A 24231-nucleotide genomic window follows, 5' to 3' on the forward strand; every position below is an offset into this window, starting at 1 on the left:
GTCAGTTTGGAGTTAAAGAAATACAAGGGACAGAATTGTGTATTTATACCCTCAGCAAAGAAAAGCTTGGAAATCACGGTCTGTCTGTCCATAAAACGTTTAAACATAACCCCCCCTAAACCGATGGGTGGATTTTATTGAAGCTTGCCTCGTGTAAAAATCATAATGGTGAGACATCTTCAAGGGGAGATGATGTTTATGTTTAATTAACGTATCACATGATATTTACCTTATTCACTGCATCATATTGGTAGAGTTCAATGAAACTTCACACATTGGAAGATGTTTGTGAAGTAGAACAAAACCATTTTGATGGTTAGAGACAGTTAAATTTAGTGTTTAATCGATACATTCTACTGCATGATGTTGACTTCTTAAGCACTAAAACATTCTTGGCAAGCCTTATTTTAATTAATTTTGAGTGGTTTTCAATGCATTGAACACAAGAATAAAAAAAAAAAAGATTTATGTTGTTATATTTGTAAGATCAAAGTTCTTTTTTGCATGTTTCTGTCAAACTCTAAGTTAATACATTAAATAACACTGAAAATGTTAAAAACACATTAATATTTAATGGACATAGCATTAGCTGTCTTCAATCATCCTGAATTGCTTCATGGATTTCAATGAAAACTCACACAGTTGTAGAACACCATGTAAAGGAAGATGAACATGACGGAAAATAATTCTGGTGGGATGCGCTCAACGGGAGATAACTGGACTTTTGTTTGTTTTTCATATATTTGTGTGTTACCTGTACATGTACAGAGGTCGACCAGTTTTAATTCAAGTGTTTTATCACAACCATTATTGTTGTTATAAGGATATAATTATAGAACACATTCTTTTTTTTTTTTTTTTTTTTCTTCCCTGGAGGGAACAGAATTGATATCCCAGCTTCAGGCACTTCAGATCATTGCTCATGTTGCTTGCTGTGTGTTATTCTATATATTTGGTCGTAAAGTGGATTTGTGATGTAGATTGGGTCCAACACACTGCACATCATCAGTTGATGTTTTGTTTGTGTGATTGTTTTAGGTTCCTGGAGGACTATCTGCAGGCAGTAGAGGGCGTGAAAAAGAACCTTTTGCAGAAGTCGTCACCTAACGGGCTGACTTTTGTCGGGGAGCTGTCACATGGACACTTCAGCCCTAAAATGGTCAGTACCATTTTAAAATGTGCCGCAAGATGTAAAAATGTTTGTGTGTCCTTCCTAATTGCTGCCATTCAACAGAGGAGGGGTGGAGGTTATGTTATCACACCCGTCTTAGTCTGAGGCAAAAGTTTGGTCAACTTTCCTCACTGATTGTTCTTTTTTTGGACTGCTTGCGTCTGGTCTCCTTGAGGTTTCTTCCTCAGAGGGAGTTTTTCTTTACGAGTGTTGCTCTGGGGGTTGGTAAGGTTAGACCTTACCTGTGTGAAGCGCCTTGAGGCAACTTTGTTGTGATTTGGCACTATATTGAAAATAATTTTTCCCTGTCTTTATTTGCATTAATATTGTGCATTATGTTAAAGAAATCCTCTTTAACAAGTCTTCTTGCTTTGTTATTTCACAAAGATCCAGTGGATCTTCTCTGTGGGGTGGTGGAGAAAATCACATCCAAGATGTTCATTTCAAATTTTATTTACTGATTACCACTGAAAATGGAATTTCTAAAAGAAGTTTTTTTTGTGACCAACATTTCCTAATTAATGTTTTGTAAATAATTATAGATATTTAAATACAATGGTAAATGGGCTGCATTTATATCACGCTTTTCCATCTGCATCAGACGCTCAAAGCACTTAACAAATATACCTCACAATTATACCTTTACAATTATGCCTCACATTCACCCCTATGTCAGGGTGCTGCCACACAAGGCGCTCACTACACACTGGGAGCAATAGGGGATTAAAGACCTTGCCCAAGGGCCCTTAGTGATTTTCCAGTCAGGCTGGGATTTGAACTGAAGATCTTCTGGTCTCAAGCCCAACACCTTAACCACTAGACCATCACCTACCCCAATTTGGAACCAATTCTGCAGCTACAAAAACTGCGTGTTGTGCAAGAGACATGGTGTATGTGAGTGCAGATGACTACAGAAGACTTGAGGTAATGCAGCAGTCATGTTGCAGTGCTTGAGCAAGATTGTTGGTGCACTGTGAATTTATTGTGCCCCTTCCATATGTGCTATGACAGTGGTGTCTAAAGTCCGAATAAAGTCATTCCATCTGCTCAGCGTGATGGTAATCAGTGAAATCACCTGCTGGAGTCAGCAGCTGTAAAGAAAACCTGCACCCTTGTGGCCCTTTCTGGAATGACTTTGGACACATTTGGGGGGGTATTTGTGCACCTCCCTGTAGGACCTCCACTTTATGCTGGGTTACCGTGTCTGTGTGTGAACTGTCATGCACAAATGCCTGTTGTCACCATCATGTTGTTTGTTGGTGGGCCGTCCCATAGAATACCCTGGAGATGTTCCATTTCATGAATTGAACTGCAATTGCACTTGAAAATACTGTGGTCTCATCACTTTATAAAGTCACTAGAGCACCACACTCATAGAGCACATACTTCCACCTGCATTAGTTTACAATTCCACAAATTTTTACCTTCGAAAAAAATTTCAAGGTCAAAGTCCTGTTAGAAGCAGCTTTTCATGAGCTAAAATATAATACAACATATAGCTCTAAAGGGCTTTTCAATGTTAAACAGAACCAAATATCTGTTAAATCCGCAATATGTAAAATGCTATAATACTTTAATGGTTGCTGCTGTTCCTTTTTTTGGTTTACTTTTCTTTCTATTTGTTTGTGTGCATTTCTGTAAATATATTCAATCAAAATTGAAATGAAAAAGGGTTGTAATTTTCTGTTGAAAACTCAAAACATTTGTGAAAAAAAATAAATCTGCAATATGGATCAAACCTGACCGGAAAATCACTAACTAACTAACTAAATTAAAATCACTAACAATCACTTGAGCAAGGTCCTTAATCTCCTAGTTGCTCCCGGTGTGTAGTGGGCACCTTGTATGGCAGCAGCCTCACATCAGGGTGAATGTGAAGCATAATTTGTAAAGTGCTTTGAGCATCTGATACAGATGGAAAAGCGCTATATAAATGCAGTCCATTTACCATTTATTTAGTCTATTCATTGGGAGTGCCAGTTTGCACCTCACTGTCATAAATGAGTGACTGAGGCACCTTTGATTGAGATATAATGCAAAATGTACGTCAAATGGGGGCTTTTCAATAATAAATTCAAATGTCCACAAAATCCACAATCTGATTCAGATTCGGTGTTGCAGACTGAAGGGTCCGCCCCTAAAAATCAGTCCGCCTTTTACATCTGCGCATGCATCATTTTGGACCACAGCAGCACATCTGAGACAGTCTCTTTACCTAAAGCAATCAAATGGATTAATGGGATTATTAACAATCAGATGAAAAAGGTAAAACCTCTTAAATCGTTCTAAAGTCAGTTTTAAGCAGAAACGAGGCTGTTTTAAGCACAAACTCAATGAAATTCGTGATTCTTTGAAATGACCAACGCGCAGTGAACGCATCAGCTAGCAGCTTGTTTAGCCGCGGCGCTCTGATCACTTCCGCCGCCTGTTATGATGAAATAATGCTGAGGTTATATCTGTCGCTGAGAGATGATGACTGGAGGCAGTTTGAAGCAAAAATGAGGTGATAATCAGTGAGTCATTGGGGTGGACTGATTTTTAGGGGGACCATTCAGTCGACGACACTGGATCAAACTTTGTCAGGTGATAGTGAGTGCCAGTCTGCATCTCACTGTCATATATGAGAGTGATTGGGGAACATTTGATTGAGATAGAATGTAAAATATATATAAAATGGGGTTTTGAATGTTAAATTTAAATGGCCACAAAATCTGTAATCTGGGTCAGATCCTGATCATCTTTGTCAGTCCGATAAATGGTACCATTCTACATAAAGCTCTCAAATATGAAAGGAATTTGATCTTTTGTGACACTGTTATGAATTTTTGAAAATTCATTCAATGTGAAAGATGGGGAGTTTTCCCGATTTTGACCTTGAAAATTGAATCCGTTCTTGCCTATCAGGATATGAACCTTCAGTAAAATTTCATAATATCTGAAAAATTGTGAGCTCCAGGCTGTTCACAGACAAACAGGTGATAACCTACAGCTTTGTTGGCAGAGGTAAATATTCAGGACAAAATATTCATGCCCATTGTGTTAACTGGTTGCAGGACCATCTCGTGTGTTTCCTGCCAGGGACTCTGGCCCTTGGTGCTCATAGTGGCCTACCTGTGGACCACATGGTTTTGGCCAAACAGCTCATGGAGACGTGTTACCAGATGTATGTCCAGATGGAGACAGGCCTTAGTCCAGAGATCGTCCACTTCAACATGCACCATGGCAGCACCCAGGATATAGACGTAAAGGTGTGTAGAAGACATGTTGTAGTCAGGGTTCTAGGTAGGACCATTTTAGTGGCGGCTAAATTATGTGATTACGGCTCATAGCTTCAGGGGCCATAGACCCCTGGATCTGCGGCCCCCTGAAGCTATAGGGTTTTATACCACTAAAACATTCTTGGTAAGCCTTATTTTAACCAATTTTGGGTGGTTTTAGACACATTGAACGCAAGAATAATAAACAAAAAATTATGTTGTAATATTTGTGAGATTAAAGTTCTTTTTTTGCATGTTTCTGTCAAAGTCCAAGTTAATACATTAAATAACATTGAAAATGTTAAAAACACATTAATATTTAATGGACATATCATTAGCTGTCTTCAAAAATGACACACATTAGATTTTAATCCAGTGAAGCAGGCAGTTTTTCTGTCATCTTAAGTTTTTTTTTTTCTCTTCAACAGTTTGAGTGGGATTGCATTACTTTTTCTTTTTAAACAATATAACACCTAATTGTCAAACCTGCTGTTTTAAATGAAAAACTGAGTCAGTTTTTCACTTTCCTCGCTCTCTCTCTCTCGCTCTCTGTCTCTCTCTCTCTCTCTCTCTCTCACACACACACACCTGCTGTTTTCAAACTTTTTGGAGCTTTTTGGAAACATGAAGCTTTTCAACTGTAAAATAACCTAAATTTCTGAATGTATCTTCAGATATAGATACAGAAAGACTTCTGGAGGACTTTCACGATGGGGATAATTTTTTCCTTCAGCTCAGAGCGGAGCAGAGACGCTGTTTCCAGCTGCTCCCGTTCACAACTCTGTGGCCACAGAATGCGCTGACTCTCTGATCTCTGCTGTTTGCAATTTGATACAAAGAAAATGAGAAATGTATTTCTTATTACGTTAATTACTGGTTTAAAATTGCAAAACTGACGCTATAAGCTTGAAATCCAAACGAATTGATGCATTTTCAGCAACATTTCAGTTTATTTTTCAGAAATTCTGTGCTGGGCAGCACAGCCAATTTGAACCCGGGAGCCGGGCCGCCCGACGCTGCCCACTGTGGCTGGAACCTTGGTTGTACTACTGGGTACAGACTGTCCAAGACCATGTGCTACTCCTGCTTAGGTTGGATACATGCTGAAAATTAATTAATTAATGTAATCCTAGTGCTATTCCACCTGAATCAGAAGCTCGCAGTGGTCTACAATGTTGCCTCACATTCAAACATGCACACCGATGCCAGCGTGCTGCCATACGAGGGGCTCAACTGAACACCGCGAGCAGCTTACGGATTTTTCCGGTCTGATGTGATTTGACTGACACTGCCTCAAGGGCAATGTTTGCTTTGCTTACGAAATGTAGAAACCTCAAATTGCCACTAGATGTCAACCTTGATTTATTTGACAAGTTAGTAATGCCAGTTATACGCATGTGAAGTTTGGGGTTATGGAAAATTTGATATTTTAGAAAAAATGCACATTCGATTTCTTAAATACATTCTGAAAGTTAGAATATCTTCATGCAACAACTTGGTTTATGGTGAACTCGGCAGATTCCCCATCCACATAGCTGTAAAAAAGAGAATTATTGGGTATTGGGGGAGATTGATAGTAAATAATGACAACAAACTAGTGCAACATATGTATCAATATTTGTACCAACAGTTCTGTGAGGGTGTTTTTATGTCCCCGTGGCTGCAGGAGGTTAAGAACACCCTGGATGAATGTGGTCTGTCCTACGTGTGGTCCTCACAGTCTTTTAGTAGTGTTCAGTGGCTTAAGTTAACTGGAACGGATTTTAAAGGACCAGTATGTACAAAAATGGAAAAGCCAATTACGGGAAATGACATCGTGTGACGTTTACGTTGAACTAAAAAAATAATTCAAATTAGAAAAGTACCTATTGTGTGAAAACCTCAAATATAGGCATGCCATTTGTAACCTGAGAACTAATAACACTAGGATCCCCAAGGTCACTGGCAGATACAAAGGCCTGGACAGATTACTGAGGACTTGTAACCTTTGTAATAGCGGTTCTGTGGGAGATGAATTCCATGTCTTGTTTGTTTGTACACATCATGAGGTCAAGAGACTAAGAGAAAAATGTATTCCTGCTTTTTATAGAGTGTGTCCGTCTAAACATGTTTGTGTTACTGTTTCAATCTGAAAACAGGAAAATAATTTGTAAACTTGGTGCCTATTTGAAAGGGGTTCTGGATTTGTATTGAATTTTGATTTCTAGTGTTTTCCTTTTGCCAAAGTATGAATTTGTTTTTGTTTGTGCTCCATACCATGGAATTGGTTATGAGCAATCTATCTATTAAATTGAAATTGAAATTGAATTGAGGATCATCCGTCTCCATCCCACCTCTTCAACCACTACGCGGTCACCTCCCCCTAAATCACAATGATCTGCATTAGCTGCCGTTTCCTCATGATGCAGTTAGTGCTCCTCATTTGAGTCTCTCAGAGTAACTGTTTGACATAAAGCCATTCCAATGGTACTCCAACGATCCTCTGAAGAGACGGAGTGCCAGAGACTTCTAGACATTGTGTTAGTTCACTGGTTGGCATTCAGGTTTCACAACCATACAGTAAGACTGGAAGTAACGGTACCTTAAAGACTTTAACCTTTTGTGCTCTGTGACCTTTAGGACCTCTTAACAGGTCACCATCAAAACGTCATCGCTGATGGTTTGTAACTTCCTGCTATTTCTTGTGGTAGCTTGCAGACAGGCACAACCTCCTCCGACCAGAGACTGTGGAGAGCCTCTTCTACCTGTACAGGTTTACCAAGGACCAGAAGTACCGTGACTGGGGCTGGGAGATTCTCCAGAACTTTAACAAGTACACCAAGGTTAGTAAATTGTGGATCCCTACAAAGATCTATCTGGATTGTGTCTGGACTGCAGTGTGCATGACAAAATACCTTATTACTTGGTTCTCAAAATTATGATGTTGGTGCCCCAAGATTAAGCAGATTAAGTGGTCAGTCTTTTTGTTAGCATGCAAGAAATACATTTTCTGCTCACCGTGTCTAATAAGAGCACAACACAGTGTTTTCAAGCAATGAAAACGATGTTGATCAATGCAGAGTGGAAACTTCGGCTGTTTGTGTTGATCGAATTAGACTGTGCAGTTGGTCTTTCTGAAGTGTCACAACTTAACAAAAACACACATGCAGCACTTTGGGTTTTTTACTCCTAATTTTTATGAATAAAAGATTCAAGACTTTTTATGCAGTTTTGTTCCTAACATTTTTCTCACAAATTTGTTAAAATAACATAAAAATGGTGATCTGTGTTGCATTAGGTGAATCGAAATAAGAACCTTTTCTTATGTAGTAACCCATAAATGTGTCTGTTACCCGCTGAAGACTAAACCTGCTGCATGGTTAGCAGATACTAGTTGGATTATAAAATATTAGGAGCAGGTGTGGTTGTCAGTGACAGAAGGTGCATTTTCACCCCTGGAGCTCTACCTGCTTCCCACACATTGGGAACGTGTCCAGGAACAGCTCTGAAATTGATCCTTTTCAGCCATTGTGTCTCCAAGAACCATTGAGATCATGCAGCTCCATATGCAGTGATGTAATAATTTGAAGATACTTGACGGCCAGTACACTGGGAAAAAAAAAAAAGCTTAAACGCAACACTTTTGCTCCCATTTCTCATGAGCTAAACTCAAAGATCTAAAACATTTTCTATATACAGAAAATACCTATTTCTCTCAAATATGCTCACAGATCTGTCTAAATCTGTGTTTGTGAGCACTCCTTTGGCGAGATACTCCATCCCCCCTCACAGGTGTGGCACATCAGGATGCTGATTAGACAGCATGATTAGTGCACAGGTGTGCCTTAGGCTGGCCACAATAAAAGGCCGCTCTGAAAATGCACTTATGCTTTATTGGTTGGGGTGGGGGGGTCAGAAAACCAGTCAGTATCGTGTGACCACTCAAGTCAGTTACTGCAGTCAAGTCGAGACCCTGATGAGGACGAAGGGTGTGCAGATGACCATCCCTGAGACGGTTTCTGACAGTTTGTGCAGAGATTCTTTGGTTCTGCAAACCGATTGTTGCAGCAGCTGTCCGGGAAGCTGGTCTCAGACCATCTTGGAGGTGAACATGCTGGATGTGGAGGTCCTGGGCTGGTGGTTATACATGGTCTGCGGTTGGGAGGCTGGTTGGATGTACTGAAAAATTCTCTGAAACACCTGTGGAGATGGTTTATGGTAGAGAAATTAACATTTAATGCATGAGCAACAGCTCTGGTGGACATTCCTGCAGTCAGCATGCCAACTCCCTCAAAACTTCCAACATCTGTGGTGTTGTGCTGTGTGATAAAACTGAACATTTCAGAGCGGCCTTTTATTGTGGCCAGCCTAAGGCACACCTGTGCAATAATCATGCTGTCTAATCAGCATCTTGATGTGCCACACCTGTGAGTATGGATGGATTATCTCGGCAAAGAAGTGCTCACTAACACAGATTTGTGAACAGTATTTGAGAGAAATGGGTCTTTTGTGTATATAGTAAAAGTTTTAGATTTTTGAGTTCAACTCATGAAAAATGGGAGCAAAAACAAGTGTGTTTATATTTTTGTTCAGTGTAAATTCCATTCACACCTGAAAGCAGTGTTGTCTTCACCTCTCAGTGAAGTCAGCTTGGGACTCCTACGAGGGCAGTCACATCTCCTCCTCTCTCCTCTATCTCTGCTCCAACCTTCAAAGTCCCTACTTCACCAGGCTGTGAATTCTTCAAACTACATTGGATTAATCATGGAATTGATCAGTTGGTCTCTGAACGCTATTGACACCATTTTTTTTTTTTTTTTTTTTTTTTTTTTTTTAACAAGATGATCAGGGCCGGGGGACCCTGCATGCCCGGATGGAACTTACCCTGCGGGCTATGTTCTGGATGCCTGGGAGACTTGGCAGGTCACATGCTTTCCGCCTTTCTCTGTGGAGGACGTCGAGGATTTATTCAGATTTGGATTCATAGTAGGAGGGCTGGTACTTATTGGCTTATGTGCTGCTGTGACCTACCGGAAGATTGGCAAAACAGCTGCCGCCAAAACCACGACCCCTCACTTGTTCGTCATGAATTAATGAATGGGGCAAGGCGATGCATTCTCAGACTGCATTAACCCTTGAACTCAGACGCAAATTGGACAACATCTCGGAGCAAATGCATGCCTTGCAGGAGAAGATTTCAGAGGCCGGGGAATTTTTCATAATTGGTTTTGGTTTGTTCATGTGAAGCTAGAAAAGTGTTTTCACTGCTCAACCACAAACACGACAGTCTTATCAGCCTGTCAAGGATAAAATGCCCATTGTTTATCCTCCAGAAGAATCTCTACGGCCTTGGGAAGATTGGCTGCCTCCTTATCTTTCTTACTCCAGTACACATGGACAGATAGACTCACACATGGACAAGACTGAAGCATGCTCCACTTTTCCCTTTTACCTCACCTCCAGTCCCCCATCATACACCCGATCCCGGCCACCGCTCACGCCACCCCTGTCCCCTGTAGTGGCTACACGGTTTTAGCTGCGACAGGTCCCCGTTCCCCCCGAGCTGGCGGCGGCGCGACTCCAGTTGCAGTGGCTACCACACTCTCACATCACCTCAATTTGAATAACGGACTGTTTCAAGTTTAGTGCACATAAACGATGTCAAATGTATATGTGTTGTCTTAATTCTGATGTGTGCCATTATTATGGTAAACAAGTAATAATTGTGGATAAATTGCTGTTTGTCTGTGGAAATGTGAGTGTGGACGTAATCTCATTGTTGTTGAACTTGTAGTGACAATGACAATAAATCTCATCCATCCATCCATCCATCCAGTGAGTGTTGAACCCAGTCACACGTTGTATCAGGGCCGCTCAGAAGTATCTACACTGGAACAAGGACTTGCCTCATCCCGGGAAAAGCCCCCCATATTATCTTTCAGGGGTGGTCCTTGCTGTAAAGAGACATGTAAAGGTGCCGCCCAAAATGTTCCATGACTTTCTGTGGTGGGCTTAGAGAGACAGTTTTTGCAAAGAAATGTACTAAATTAGAGAACCAAAATTGCTTTCTGATTGTTTCACAAATTATGTTCTAAAGCTCAAATGCATGGCCATGACTCCACACATTCCTGCAGGAAGGATTTTGTATGAATTTACCCATGAGAGAGAAAGCAAAGGTGTTTGAGTAAGGTATGGGGTCAGTGACAGACAAATGGTTTCCACACAGAAATGTATTAAGTTAGAGAAATCAATTTTCTTATTATGTTCTAAAGCTTGAATAACATGGTCACATGAATTTTGTATGCCTGTAGACCTACGTTATATTTATTATTTCACTCCCTTTCTCTCTCTTTTGAAGTTACACCCTTATGCCACAGGGTAGCGTTCTAATACGATCACCCACCATCCAAAAAAATTTGCCATGCCACCTAACAGGCTTGTTTATAAAGTTTTCCCCCTCCATGTCCAAAGTCTAGGTCCGGCGACCATCAAGGCCACTGTAGCTTGGATCCTGAAGGGGATCGGTGAAGATCATCGTATCTACAAAATGGATTTTTCCATAATCAACAGATTTCCTGAGAATGAATCTTTTGATCTGTTTTGATGACCCTCATTCATAATTAAAATTTTGTCTTGGTACATTACATTTTGTCGCTGATGTTCCAACTTGCAGTGTTGCTAAAAACTAATGAAGAGTTAACCCAGCTCAGTAACTGTGTTTGCCCCCAGGTTTCCACGGGAGGATACACATCCATCAACAATGTGCGTGATCCCGACTACCCAAGCCCCAGAGACAAGATGGAGAGTTTTTTCCTGGGGGAGACCCTGAAATACTTGTTCCTGCTTTTCTCTGATGACCCCGACCTCATCAGCCTTGACCAGTATGTGTTCAACACTGAAGCTCATCCTCTGCCAATATGGCCCGCCTCTTAAGTGACACGTGCACGTGCACATGCAACCGCAGCAAGCGTCTCAGGGTTTGCCGACCATCTTCGTACATGATAATTCCTTCTTACTCTCAACAACAAAAATCCCTCAATGGAACAAGCCGCTCAAAACATGATGATTCATGCTGTGATTGTTGTGAAGCCTCGATGATTTAAGACTGGACCAGTTTTGTGGACTGAAGAAACAACCGAATGTCTGCCCTGATAATACAAACCTGACTGTGACTTGAATCTAAGCCATCTTATTCATGTGAATGATGACACAAGTGAGGTTTTTCCAAGAAACGTTTTTTTTGTTTTTGTTTTTAAGTTGATAGTGATATTTTTATAAAGCAGCAAGTAGCTGAAATAAATATTGCCCAGTCGGTGAAAAAAATAAAAAATCTATATTTTTAAAAGTTTTCATCCATTATTACATTTTGTGAACTACCCCTTTACAAGCTACTGAAACACCATCAAATTCTTAAATATGCAAACTTGTACCGTATTGTTCTGAATGTAAGATGACACTTCTTCTTCTTTGTCTTTCGGCTGTTCCCGTTAGGGGTCGCCACAGAAGATCAGTCGTTTCCATCTCACCCTGTCCTCTGTATCTTCCTCTGTCACACCAACCACCTGCATGTCCTCTCTCAGCACATCCATGAACCTCCTCTTTGGTCTCCCTCTTCTCCTCCTGCCTGGTGGCTCCATCCTCAGCATCCTTTTCCCTATATACCCTGGGTCCCTCCTCTGCACATGTCCAAACCATCTCAATCTCGCCTCTCTGACTTTGTCTCCAAACTGTCCCACCTGAGCTGTCCCTCTGATATGTTCATTCCTAATCTTGTCCATTCTTGTCACTCCCAAAGAGAATCTCAACATCTTCAGCTCTGCCACCTCCAGCTCTGCCTCCTGTCTTTTTGTTAGTGCCACTGTCTCTAAACCATACAACATAGCTGGTCTCACTACTGTTTTGTAAACTTTCCCCTTCATTCTTGCTGATATTCTTCGGTCACAAATCACTCCTGCCACCTTTCTCCACCCACTCCACCCTGCCTGCACTCTCTTCTTCACCTCTCTACCACACTCTCCATTACTTTGAACAGTTGACCCCAAATATTTAAACTCATCTACTTTCACCACTTCTACTCCTTGTAACTGCACTATTCCACTGGGCTCCCTCTCATTCACACACATGTACTCAGTCTTGGTTCTACTGACTTTCATTCCCCTTCTCTCCAAAGCATATCTCCACTTCTCCAGACTAAACTCAACTTGCTCTCTACTCTCACTACAGATCACAATGTCATCTGCAAACATCATAGTCCATGGGGACTCCTGTCTGATCTCATCTGTCAACCTGTCCATCACCACTGCAAACAAGAAAGGACTCAGAGCTGATCCTTGGTGTAATTCCACATCCACCTTGAATGAGTCTGTCATTCCGACTGTGCATCTCACCGCTGTCACACTATTTTTGTACATGTCCTGCACTACCCTAACATACTTCTCTGCCACTCCAGACTTCCTCATACAATGCCACAACTCTTCTCTTGGCACCCTATCATAAGCTTTTTCTAAGTCCACAAACACACAATGTAACTCTTTCTGTCCTTCTCTGTACTTTTCCAACAGTATTCTCAGAGCAAACATTGCATCTGTAGTGCTCTTTCTCGGCATGAAACCATATTGCTGCTCACAGATCTTAACCTGTTTTCTAAGCCTAGCTTCTACTACTCTTTCCCGTAACTTCATGCTGTGGCTGATCAGCTTTATGCCTCTGTAGTTGCTGCAGCTCTGCACATCACCCTTGTTCTTGAAAATAGGAACCAGCACACTTCGTCTCCACTCCTCAGGCATCCTCTCACTTTCCAAGATTTTATTAAACAGTCTGGTTAGAAACTCTACTGCCATGTCTCCTAGACATTTCCATGCCTCCATTGGAATGTCATCTGGACCAACTGCTTTTCCACTCTTCATCCTCTTCATAGCAGCCCTCACTTCTTCCTTGCTAATCTCTTTTACTTCCTGATTTACTCTCACCACATCATCCAGCCTTTTCTCTCGCTCATTTTCTTTATTCATCAACTCTTCAAAATATTCCCTCCACCTTCTCAGCACACACTCCTCACTTGTCAGCACATTACCCTGTGCATCTTTTACCACCCTAACCTGCTGCACATCCTTTCCAGCTCTGTCTCTTTGTCTGGCCAATCGGTACAAGTCCTTTTCTCCTTCCTTACTATTCAACTTCTTGTACAGCTCGCAATATGCCTTTTCCTTTGCTTTTGCCACTTCTCTTCTTGCCTTATGCCGCATCTCCTTGTACTCCTGTCTACTTTCTTCATCTCTCTGACTATCCCAAAACTTTTTCGCCAACCTCTTTCTCCTTATGCTTTCCTGGACCTCTTCATTCCACCACCAAGTCTCCTTGTCTTCCTTCCACTGTCCAGATGTCATACCCAGTACTGCCCTAGCAGTCTCCCTCACCACATCTGCAGTACTTTTCCAGTTGTCCAAAACTGCTTCCTCTCCAACTAGTGCTTCTCTCACCTGCTCGCTAAATTTCACACAACAGTCTTCCTCCTTCAGCTTCCACCATCTGATCCTTTGTTGAGCTCTCACTCTCTTCTTCTTCTTTACCTCTAAAGTCATCCTACAAACAACCATCCTATGCTGTCTAGTGACACTCTCTCCTGCTACCACCTTACAGTCTGTGATTTCTTTTAGCTTGCATCTCCTATAAAGAATGTAGTCCACCTGTGTGCACCTTCCTCCACTCTTATATGTTACCCTGTGCTCCTCCCTTTTCTTAAAGTAGGTATTCACCACAGCCATTTCCATCCTTTTTGCAAAATCAACTACCATCTGTCCTTCCCCATTCCTGTCCTTGATACCATATCTACCCATTACTTCCTCATCACCTCTGTTCCCTTCACCAACATGCCCATTGAAGTCTGCTCCTATCACCACTCTTTCATGCTTGGGCACACTCTCCACCACCTCATCTAACACACTCCAGAAATCTTCTTTCTCCTTCATCTCACAACCTACCTGTTGGGCATATGCACTGATGATATTCATCATCACCCCTTCAATTTCCAACTTCACACTCATCACCCTGTCAGACACTCGCTTAACCTCCAACACACTTTTAACATACTCTTCCTTTAAAATGACCCCAACACCATTTCTCTTCCTGTCCTCACCATGGTACAACAACTTGTACCCACCGCCGATGCTCCTGCTCTTATTTCCCTTCCACTTGGTCTCTTGCACACACAATATGTCTACCTTTCTCCTCTCCATCATATCAGCCAGCTCTCTCCCTTTACCAGTCATACTACCAACATTCAAAGTCCCCACTCTCATTTCCACCCTTCTAGTTTTCTTCTTCTCCCGCTGGTCGTGGCAATGTTTTCCTCCTCTTCTTCGTCGTCTTCGCCCAGCAGTAGCCCAATTTCCACCGGCACCCTGTTGGGCAATAGCACCGGTGGCGGATGTTCTTAACCCGGGCCGCGACCGATCCGGTATGGGAATTCGATTCTGAGTAAGATGACACTAATGGTGATAATAAAAATAGGTATTTTCTATTTTTGGCAAATTACTTTCCAAAGACCAAAACTTCTTTCTTATAAAGAAAATGCTTTTATTTGAAAATAATGCTAATAAAAGCACATTCTATGGATAGTCTCTTATTAGTTTTTCAGTCATGTGCTTAACTGCTGCTTTTAGAATCCACTGGAAGCTTTACTGACATTATTTTTAAGATTATTTCTTTGGCTTCCATTCTCATAACATTATGCTCAATGTATTTCTTGGCTGCTTGAGAGTTGCTTCATTACTGCTGTATTTGTCACCATGAGCTAAAATATTTCCTCATAACTGCTCCTTAGTTGCTGGCTAACTTGCCAGCCTTTTGGGCCACACTGTTTCTGGGACAATCTCTGTCTCTCTGTTGCACTCAACTCTAAGCTAGTTAGAGGAGTGGGTTGCTTCAATCTTGGGGGGAAAAGGGGGAGCACACTCATTTCACTGGCATATGGTGTCACCTACTGTTGCAGATGTGTTTGACATGTAATGTTCTAGACCCTGATTTTAAAACATTTTTCAGAAGTTGCCAAGGCGCGCTTGCGTGCACGCACACACACACACACACACACACCAACCATCTTTTATTCAGAACAATATGGTATTTAACTACAACAAAATCATTAACTTGATCTTAATAGAAATGTTTCTTCTGACGTGTTAATCAACCTCATAATAACCAGTATGTCCACATCAAACTGTACCATTTCAGAAGTGGAGGCAGATGCCTTTTATAATAGTACCTGTTCTAACACTGTACCAAAGCTTGTCTAATCCCCGACAAGCAGCTCACCTGTCTACAATTAACCTCGTCTGTTCTTCCTCCATCTCTGCTAATCATATGCAGGAATGTGAGGAAAAGATGATTCTTCATGACACTGTGTGTAGTAGTCATTTAGTCCTCTGGTTTCAACATTCTAACATCCTCTGCAGTATGAAACTTCCCAACATCACAAATGCACTCTCAGCTCTGTGTTCCCGTGCTGCATTCACGCCATTTGGGGGAAACGACTGGTCAGTTTTGTACTATGACTTCATGTGGAAATTTACAGTATAGAGCTGTTTTTAAAATTATCCATCCATGGATGGATGGATGGAGCTATTTTTAAAATTACTTAAATCACACATATTATCAATTCTGACATTTGTCACAAGCAGATTCCTGATGCCAGTAGGGTAGTATCCACAGAAATAAATGCAACATCAAGTGTAATGGTCTGTGAGATACAAAGTTACTGTTAACTGTTCCTTTGTGGAAACCAGCCACCAGATCTTACCTGTCCCAGCTGTCAGGAAAATATCTGGACTTACACCAGTCACATGTTGACAGTATGAAGACAGATTTGTGGGTAGATGCTGACCTCCTTCTGGGTCTATGGCGGTGTAGAAACACTACTTTTGAATTGGTTTGAACATCAAGAGAAAATGTATTTTGATTACGTAGATCGAGGCATGTACCTTATACAATTTGAGTGAATTGATAAATGAGACATCCCCAACAATTTAATAATTTCCACTGAAACTCCAAAACAATAAATACTACGATCTTATAAATCAGCAAATTAAAAGGGCTTATAATGAGGATGAACCAATTTAAACATTGGTTAACTTTGATGCAACAAATCAATATCTTATCTAATATGCCATAGACCTGTCTGCCACCTGCTGGATGTGTATGTAATGTTATCAAAACATCATACAATTGTGGAAATTAGGAGCAGGTGTAGTGGTCTTAGAGTCAGTGATACCGGGGGGGGGGAGGGGGGTGTCACACCATAATTACAATCATTCAGATGTGATTATTTTTATGTTTCTGAGAATTCCCGTATGACCTGCATGCAGCACGGAGGGCGCCTGACTTGGACGTTTGTGGTCTTAATCCAGTTGTGGACCAGCAAGGTTAATTTCTGTACTGTGAAGCTTTATGGAGTTTGATGAGCGTAAGGACCTTTTTGGGGTTTTGTTTTTTTTTTTGCTCAGCAGCTGTTACTGAATGTTCTGTGTTTTTTATGGGATGGTTAAATGGTATTTTTCCTTAAACTGTATATTTATTAATTACAGCTTTGCCAGGGCCGTTGTGGATGTTTTTTATAGTCGTGGCTACAAAGTAACTTGTATTCATTCCTGTAAATACAACTCCTTAATAATGAATCTTATTTGAAGGTGTTGGTGTTGATGAATTTATGTTGAAACCAAAATCCCAGATATGTATGTAATTTAAAAAATGTGCCTTTTAATGTTGTTCCACACAACATTCCACTTGTTTACTGTCAGAATCCACTTCTGTCCATTCAAGCTGTGGACTTGCTGTTTATATCTGCTAATATGTTGACATTTTTACAGCAGAAATTTGGTTTAGACGACGACGACGACATTGTGCATTTTAACTACAAGGGCTCTTTGCTCTCTTGGTTTATTGTTAAGTAGAATTTCTGAGCTGGAAAAAAAAAGTTGCCGTTGAGGGATTCTTTTGTTTGAGCTGCTTTTAACTTTGAAAAGCCATTTCTTCAAAGCTCAGAATAACACGGAGGATATTTTCAGAGCCTTTGAGCAATACCCTGTTTGAAAATGAATAGTTTTAGACTGAAGAACTGACTCATGTCTATTTACTGTAGTTGTACCAACAGGAAGCTGTAAACAGGCAGACAGCAAAAACATTTCAGTGTAGATAGAAACTTGTGACAATCCCCATCCACCGTACCCCCCCCCCGTCAAACCTACATTTAGACCATCATATAAAATGTACTCAACTTACTTTTGTGCTTTCTGAAACAACATATTCACACATTGATCATACATTTTTGAGTCCACCATGTTAGGGTCAAATCAATCTTTGGTTTGATGCTTGTGCAGTTTTATATGTATGTTTGGGGGTTTGACAAACATTAAAAGGGAAGTTTGACATTTTACAGCCTGAACTTTATTTTTAGAAGTTGTGAGATTGATTCAGGGTGAAAGCACAGTGAACGCCCCAATTGATTTTTGAAGGGTGAAAGTAAATTTAAGCCCTTTGCATTTACTTATGGAGGTATATATAACCCCTGGCAATAATTATGGAATCACCGGCCTCGGAGGATGTTCATTCAGTTGTTTAATTTTGTAGAAAAAAAGCAGATCACAGACATGACACAAAACTAAAGTCATTTCAAATGGCAACTTTCTGGCTTTAAGAAACACTATAAGAAATCAGGAAAAAATAATTGTGGCAGTCAGTAATGGTTAGTTTTTTAGACCAAGCAGAGGGAAAAAACTATGGACTCGCTCAATTCTGAGGAATAAATTATGGAATCACTCTGTAAATTTTCATCCCCAAAACTAACACCTGCATCAAATCAGATCTGCTCGTTAGTCTGCATCTAAAAAGGAGTGATTACACCTTGGAGAGCTGTTGCACCAAGTGGACTGACATGAATCATGGCTCCAACACGAGAGATGTCAATTGAAACAAAGGAGAGGATTATCAAACTCTTAAAAGAGGGTAAATCATCATGCAATGTTGCAAAAGATGTTGGGTGTTCACAGTCAGCTGTCTAAACTCTGGACCAAATACAAACAACATGGGAAGGTTGTTAAAGGCAAACATATTGGTAGACCAAGGAAGACATCAAAGCATCAAGACAGAAAACCTAAAGCAATATGTCTCAAAAATCGAAAATGCACAACAAAACAAATGAGGAACGAATGGGAGGAAACTGGAGTCAACGTCTGTGACCGAACTGTAAGAAACCGCCTAAAGGAAATGGGATTTACATACAGAAAAGCTAAACGAAAGCCATCATTAACACCTAAACAGAAAAAAACAAGGTTACAATGGGCTAAGGAAAAGCAATCGTGGACTGCTAGGCCTCTACTGGTGGTTGGCTCTCACTGTAGTCGTCGGACCAAGGTAGCTTAGCCGCCGTTAGTTTCCCTCCGGCAGATCCCGAGCAGCCGGGATAGCAGGCCGACTGGGTGACTGTGAGGAGGAAGCGTAGTCCTAAACAGAAGCCCCGTGTACACCGCCAACCCGTTCACGTCTCTAACCGTTTTTCCCCACTCGGCGACACACCCGCCGAGGAACAAACTCTGGTTATTGGCGACTCTGTTTTGAGAAATGTGAAGTTAGCGACACCAGCAACCATAGTCAATTGTCTTCCGGGGGCCAGAGCAGGCGACATTGAAGGAAATTTGAAACTGCTGGCTAAGGCTAAGCGTAAATTTGGTAAGATTGTAATTCACGTCGGCAGTAATGACACCCGGTTACGCCAATCGGAGGTCACTAAAATTAACATTGAATTGGTGTGTAACTTTGCAAAAACAATGTTGGACTCTGTAGTTTTCTCTGGGCCCCTCCCCAATCGGACCGGGAGTGACATGTTTAGCCACATGTTCTCCTTGAATTGCTGGCTGTCTGAGTGGTGTCCAAAAAATGAGGTGGGCTTCATAGATAATTGGCAAAGCTTCTGGGGAAAACCTGGTCTTGTTAGGAGAGACGGCATCCATCCCACTTTGGATGGAGCAGCTCTCATTTCTAGAAATCTGGCCAATTTTCATAAATCCTCCAAACCGTGACTATCCAGGGTTGGGACCAGGAAGCAGAGTTGTAGTCTTACACATCTCTCTGCAGCTTCTCTCCCCCTGCCATCCCCTCATTACCCCATCCCCGTAGAGTGGGTGCCTGCTCCCAGACCACCAATAACCAGCGAAAATCTATTTAAGCATAAAAATTCAAAAAGAAAAAATAATATAGCACCTTCAACTGCACCACAGACTAAAACAGTTAAATGTGGTCTATTAAACATTAGATCTCTCTCTTCTAAGTCCCTGTTAGTAAATGATATAATAATTGATCAACATATTGATTTGTTCTGCCTTACAGAAACCTGGTTACAGCAGGATGAATATGTTAGTTTAAATGAGTCAACACCCCCGAGTCACACTAACTGCCAGAACACTCGTAGCACGGGCCGAGGCGGAGGATTAGCTGCAATCTTCCACTCCAGCTTATTAATTAATCAAAAACCCAGACAGAGCTTTAATTCATTTGAAAGCTTGACTCTTAGTCTTGTCCATCCAAATTGGAAGTCCCAAAAACCAGTTTTATTTGTTATCTATCGTCCACCTGGTCGTTACTGTGAGTTTCTCTGTGAATTTTCGACCTTTTGTCTGACTTAGTGCTTAGCTCAGATAAGATAATTATAGTGGGCGATTTTAACATCCACACAGATGCTGAGAATGACAGCCTCAACACTGCATTTAATCTGTTGTTAAACTCGATTGGCTTTGCTCAAAATGTAAATGAGTCCACCCACCACTTTAATCATACCTTAGATCTTGTTCTGACTTATGGTATGGAAATAGAAGACTTAACAGTATTCCCTGAAAACCCCCTTCTGTCTGATCATTTCTTAATAACATTTACATTTACTCTGATGGACTACCCAGCAGTGGGGAATAGGTTTGATTACAGTAGAAGTCTTTCAGAAAGCGCTGTAACTAGGTTTAAGGATATGATTCCTTCTTTATGTTCTCCAATGCCATATACCAACACAGGGCAGAGTAGCTACCTAAATTCTGTGAGTGAGAGAGATTATCTCGTCAGTAGTTTTATATCCTCATTGAGGACAACTTTGGATGCCGTAGCTCCTCTGAAAAAGAGAGCCTTAAATCAGAAGTGCCTGACTCCGTGGTATAACTCACAAACTCGCAGCTTAAAGCAGATAACCCATAAGTTGGAGAGGAAATGGCGTCTCACTAATTTAGAAGATCTTAGCCTGGAAAAAGAGTCTGTTGCTCTATAAAAAAGCCCTCCGTAAAGCTAGGACATCTTACTACTCATCACTAATTGAAGAAAATAAGAACAACCCCAGGTTTCTTTTCAGCACTGTAACCAGGCTGACAGAGTCAGAGCTCTATTGAGCCGAGTATTCCTTTAACTTTAACTAGTAATGACTTCATGACTTTCTTTGCTAATAAAATTTTAACTATTAGAGAAAAAATGACTCATAACCATCCCAAAGACATATCGTTATCTTTGGCTGCTTTCAGTGATGCCGGTATTTGGTTAGACTCTCTCTCCGATTGTTCTGAGTTATTTTCATTAGTTACTTCATCCAAACCATCAACATGTCTATTAGACCCCATTCCAACCAGGCTGCTCAAGGAAGCCCTACCATTAATTAATGCTTCGATCTTAAATATGATCAATCTATCTTTATTAGTTGGCTATGTACCACAGGCTTTTAAGGTGGCAGTAATTAAACCATTACTTAAAAAGCCATCACTTGACCCAGCTATCTTAGCTAATTATAGGCCAATCTCCAACTTTCCTTTTCTCTCAAAAATTCTTGAAAGGGTAGTTGTAAAACAGCTAACTGATCATCTGCAGAGGAATGGTCTATTTGAAGAGTTTCAGTCAGGGTTTAGAATTCATCATAGTACAGAAACAGCATTAGTGAAGGTTACAAATGATCTTCTTATGGCCTCAGACAGTGGACTCATCTCTGTGCTTGTTCTGTTAGACCTCAGTGCTGCTTTTGATACTGCTGACCATAAAATTTTATTACAGAGATTAGAGCATGCCATAGGTATTAAAGGCACTGCGCTGCGGTGGTTTGAATCATATTTATCTAATAGATTACAATTTGTTCATGTAAATGGGGAATCTTCTTCACAGACTAAGGTTAATTATGGAGTTCCACAAGGTTCTGCGCTAGGACCAATTTTATTCACTTTATACATGCTTCCCTTAGGCAGTATTATTAGACAGCATTGCTTAAATTTTCATTGTTACGCAGATGATACCCAGCTTTATCTATCCATAAAGCCAGAGGGGACACACCAATTATCTAAACTGCAGGATTGTCTTACAGATATAAAGACATGGATGACCTCTAATTTCCTGCTTTTAAACTCAGATAAAATTGAAGTTATTGTACTTGGCCCCACAAATCTTAGAAACATGGTGTCTAACCAGATCCTTACTCTGGATGGCATTACCCTGACCTCTAGTAATACTGTGAGAAATCTTGGAGTCATTTTTGATCAGGATATGTCATTCAATGCGCATATTAAACAAATATGTAGGACTGCTTTTTTGCATTTGCGCAATATCTCTAAAATTAGAAAGGTCTTGTCTCAGAGTGATGCTGAAAAACTAATTCATGCATTTATTTCCTCTAGGCTGGACTATTGTAATTCACTATTATCAGGTTGTCCTAAAAGTTCCCTAAAAAGCCTTCAGTTAATTCAAAATGCTGCAGCTAGAGTACTAACGGGGACTAGAAGGAGAGAGCATATCTCACCCATATTGGCCTCTCTTCATTGGCTTCCTGTTAATTCTAGAATAGAATTTAAAATTCTTCTTCTTACTTATAAGGTTTTGAATAATCAGGTCCCATCTTATCTTAGGGACCTCATTGTACCATATCACCCCAATAGAGCGCTTCGCTCTCAGACTGCAGGCTTACTTGTAGTTCCTAGGGTTTATAAGAGTAGAATGGGAGGCAGAGCCTTCAGCTTTCAGGCTCCTCTCCTGTGGAACCAGCTCCCAATTCGGATCAGGGAGACAGACACCCTCTCTACTTTTAAGATTAGGCTTAAAACTTTCCTTTTTGCTAAAGCTTATAGTTAGGGCTGGATCAGGTGACCCTGAACCATCCCTTATTTATGCTGCTATAGACTTAGACTGCCTGGGGGGTTCCCATGATGCACTGAGTGTTTCTTTCTCTTTTTGCTCTGTATGCACCACTCTGCATTTAATCATTAGTGATTGATCTCTGCTCCCCTCCACAGCATGTCTTTTTCCTGGTTCTCTCCCTCAGCCCCAACCAGTCCCAGCAGAAGACTGCCCCTCCCTGAGCCTGGTTCTGCTGGAGGTTTCTTCCTGTGAAAAGGGAGTTTTTCCTTCCCACTGTCGCCAAGTGCTTGCTCACAGAGGGTCGTTTTGACCGTTGGGGTTTTTCCGTAATTATTGTATGGCTTTGCCTTACAATATAAGGCGCCTTGGGGCAACTGTTTGTTGTGATTTGGCGCTATATAAATAAAATTGATTTGATTTTGATTTGATTTGACTGTGGATGACTGGATGAAAATCATATTCAGTGATGAATCTCGAATCTGCATTGGGCAAGGTGATGATGCTGGAACCTTTGTTTGGTGCCGTTCCAATGAGATTTATAAAGATGACTGCCTGAAGAGAACATGTAAATTTCCACAGTCATTGATGATATGGGGCTGCATGTCAGGTAAAGGCACTGGGGAGATGCCTGTCATTACATCATCAATAAATGCACAAGTTTACGTTGATATTTTGGACACTTTTCTTATCCCATCAATTGAAAGGATGTTTGGGGATGATGAAATCATTTTTCAAGATGATAATGCATCTTGCCATAGAGCAAAAACTGTGAAAACATTCCTTGCAAAAAGACACATAGGGTCAATGTCATGGCCTGCAAATAGTCCGGATCTTAATCCAATTGAAAATCTTTGGTGGAAGTTGAAGAAAATGGTCCATGACAAGGCTCCAACCTGCAAAGCTGATCTGGCAACAGCAATCAGAGAAAGTTGGAGCCAGATTGATGAAGAGTACTGTTTGTCACTCATTAAGTGCATGCCTCAGAGACTGCAAGCTGTTATAAAAGTCAGAGGTGGTGCAACAAAATACTAGTGATGTGTTGGAGCGTCCTTTTGTTTTTCATGATTCCATAATTTTTTCCTCAGAATTGAGTGAGTCCATATTTTTTTCCTCTGCTTGGTCTAAAAAAGTAACCGTTACTGACTGCCACAATTTTTTTTTCCTGATTTCTTATAGTGTTTCTTAAAGCCAGAAAGTTGCCATTTGAAATGACTTTAGTTTTGTGTCATGTCTGTGATCTGCTTTTTTCTACAAAATTAAACAACTGAATGAACATCCTCCGAGGCCTGTGATTCCATAATTTTTGCCAGGGGTTGTATTCTCATTCTAATTGATTAAATATAATGCACTGATCATATTCTGTAATCTGTGAAACTTTTAGAGTTCTACTACAAATAATAAGAAAATTACGGCTCTCTGAATGTAGCATATTTGGTCCATTTTATCATGTAACCAGTGGCCCTTTTGCTCTTATGACAAAATTGGTTGATTGCCATGATGGTAATAATAAGTCAGACAGCTGCCAGATGGCAGCTGTTGTTTGCTAGTCTTCCTGAACTGACCACTACAGACTTCCCAGCATGCCCTTGGAGCAGCCATTGTGGCTTGAAACTTGCTGTTTTGTAACCACTTTTTGGATTTTGCAGTAGATGCTGCTTCAAAAGCCTGGTAAATATGCAAATTTGTCTT

The 24231-nt window shown here is 40.8% G+C and overlaps 1 protein-coding gene across 2 annotated transcripts in view; it reads left to right on the top strand.

Moving 5' to 3' along the window:
* The window catches only part of LOC117511297 (endoplasmic reticulum mannosyl-oligosaccharide 1,2-alpha-mannosidase-like), a 69255-nt gene extending 57525 nt beyond the window's left edge, over positions 1-11730 (top strand). For both annotated transcript variants that reach the window (XM_034171323.1, XM_034171321.1), the window contains 4 exons: positions 1039-1159; positions 4225-4419; positions 7119-7250; positions 11137-11730. In XM_034171323.1, coding sequence (XP_034027214.1) covers positions 1039-1159; positions 4225-4419; positions 7119-7250; positions 11137-11340 — 652 coding nt within the window. In that variant the 3' untranslated portion in view covers positions 11341-11730. The remainder of the gene's footprint in view (positions 1-1038; positions 1160-4224; positions 4420-7118; positions 7251-11136) is intronic.
* The last annotated feature ends 12501 nt before the right edge of the window (positions 11731-24231 follow it).

The sequence above is a fragment of the Thalassophryne amazonica genome, chromosome 5 (assembly GCF_902500255.1).
Source record: "Thalassophryne amazonica chromosome 5, fThaAma1.1, whole genome shotgun sequence".
Lineage (NCBI taxonomy): Eukaryota > Metazoa > Chordata > Actinopteri > Batrachoidiformes > Batrachoididae > Thalassophryne > Thalassophryne amazonica.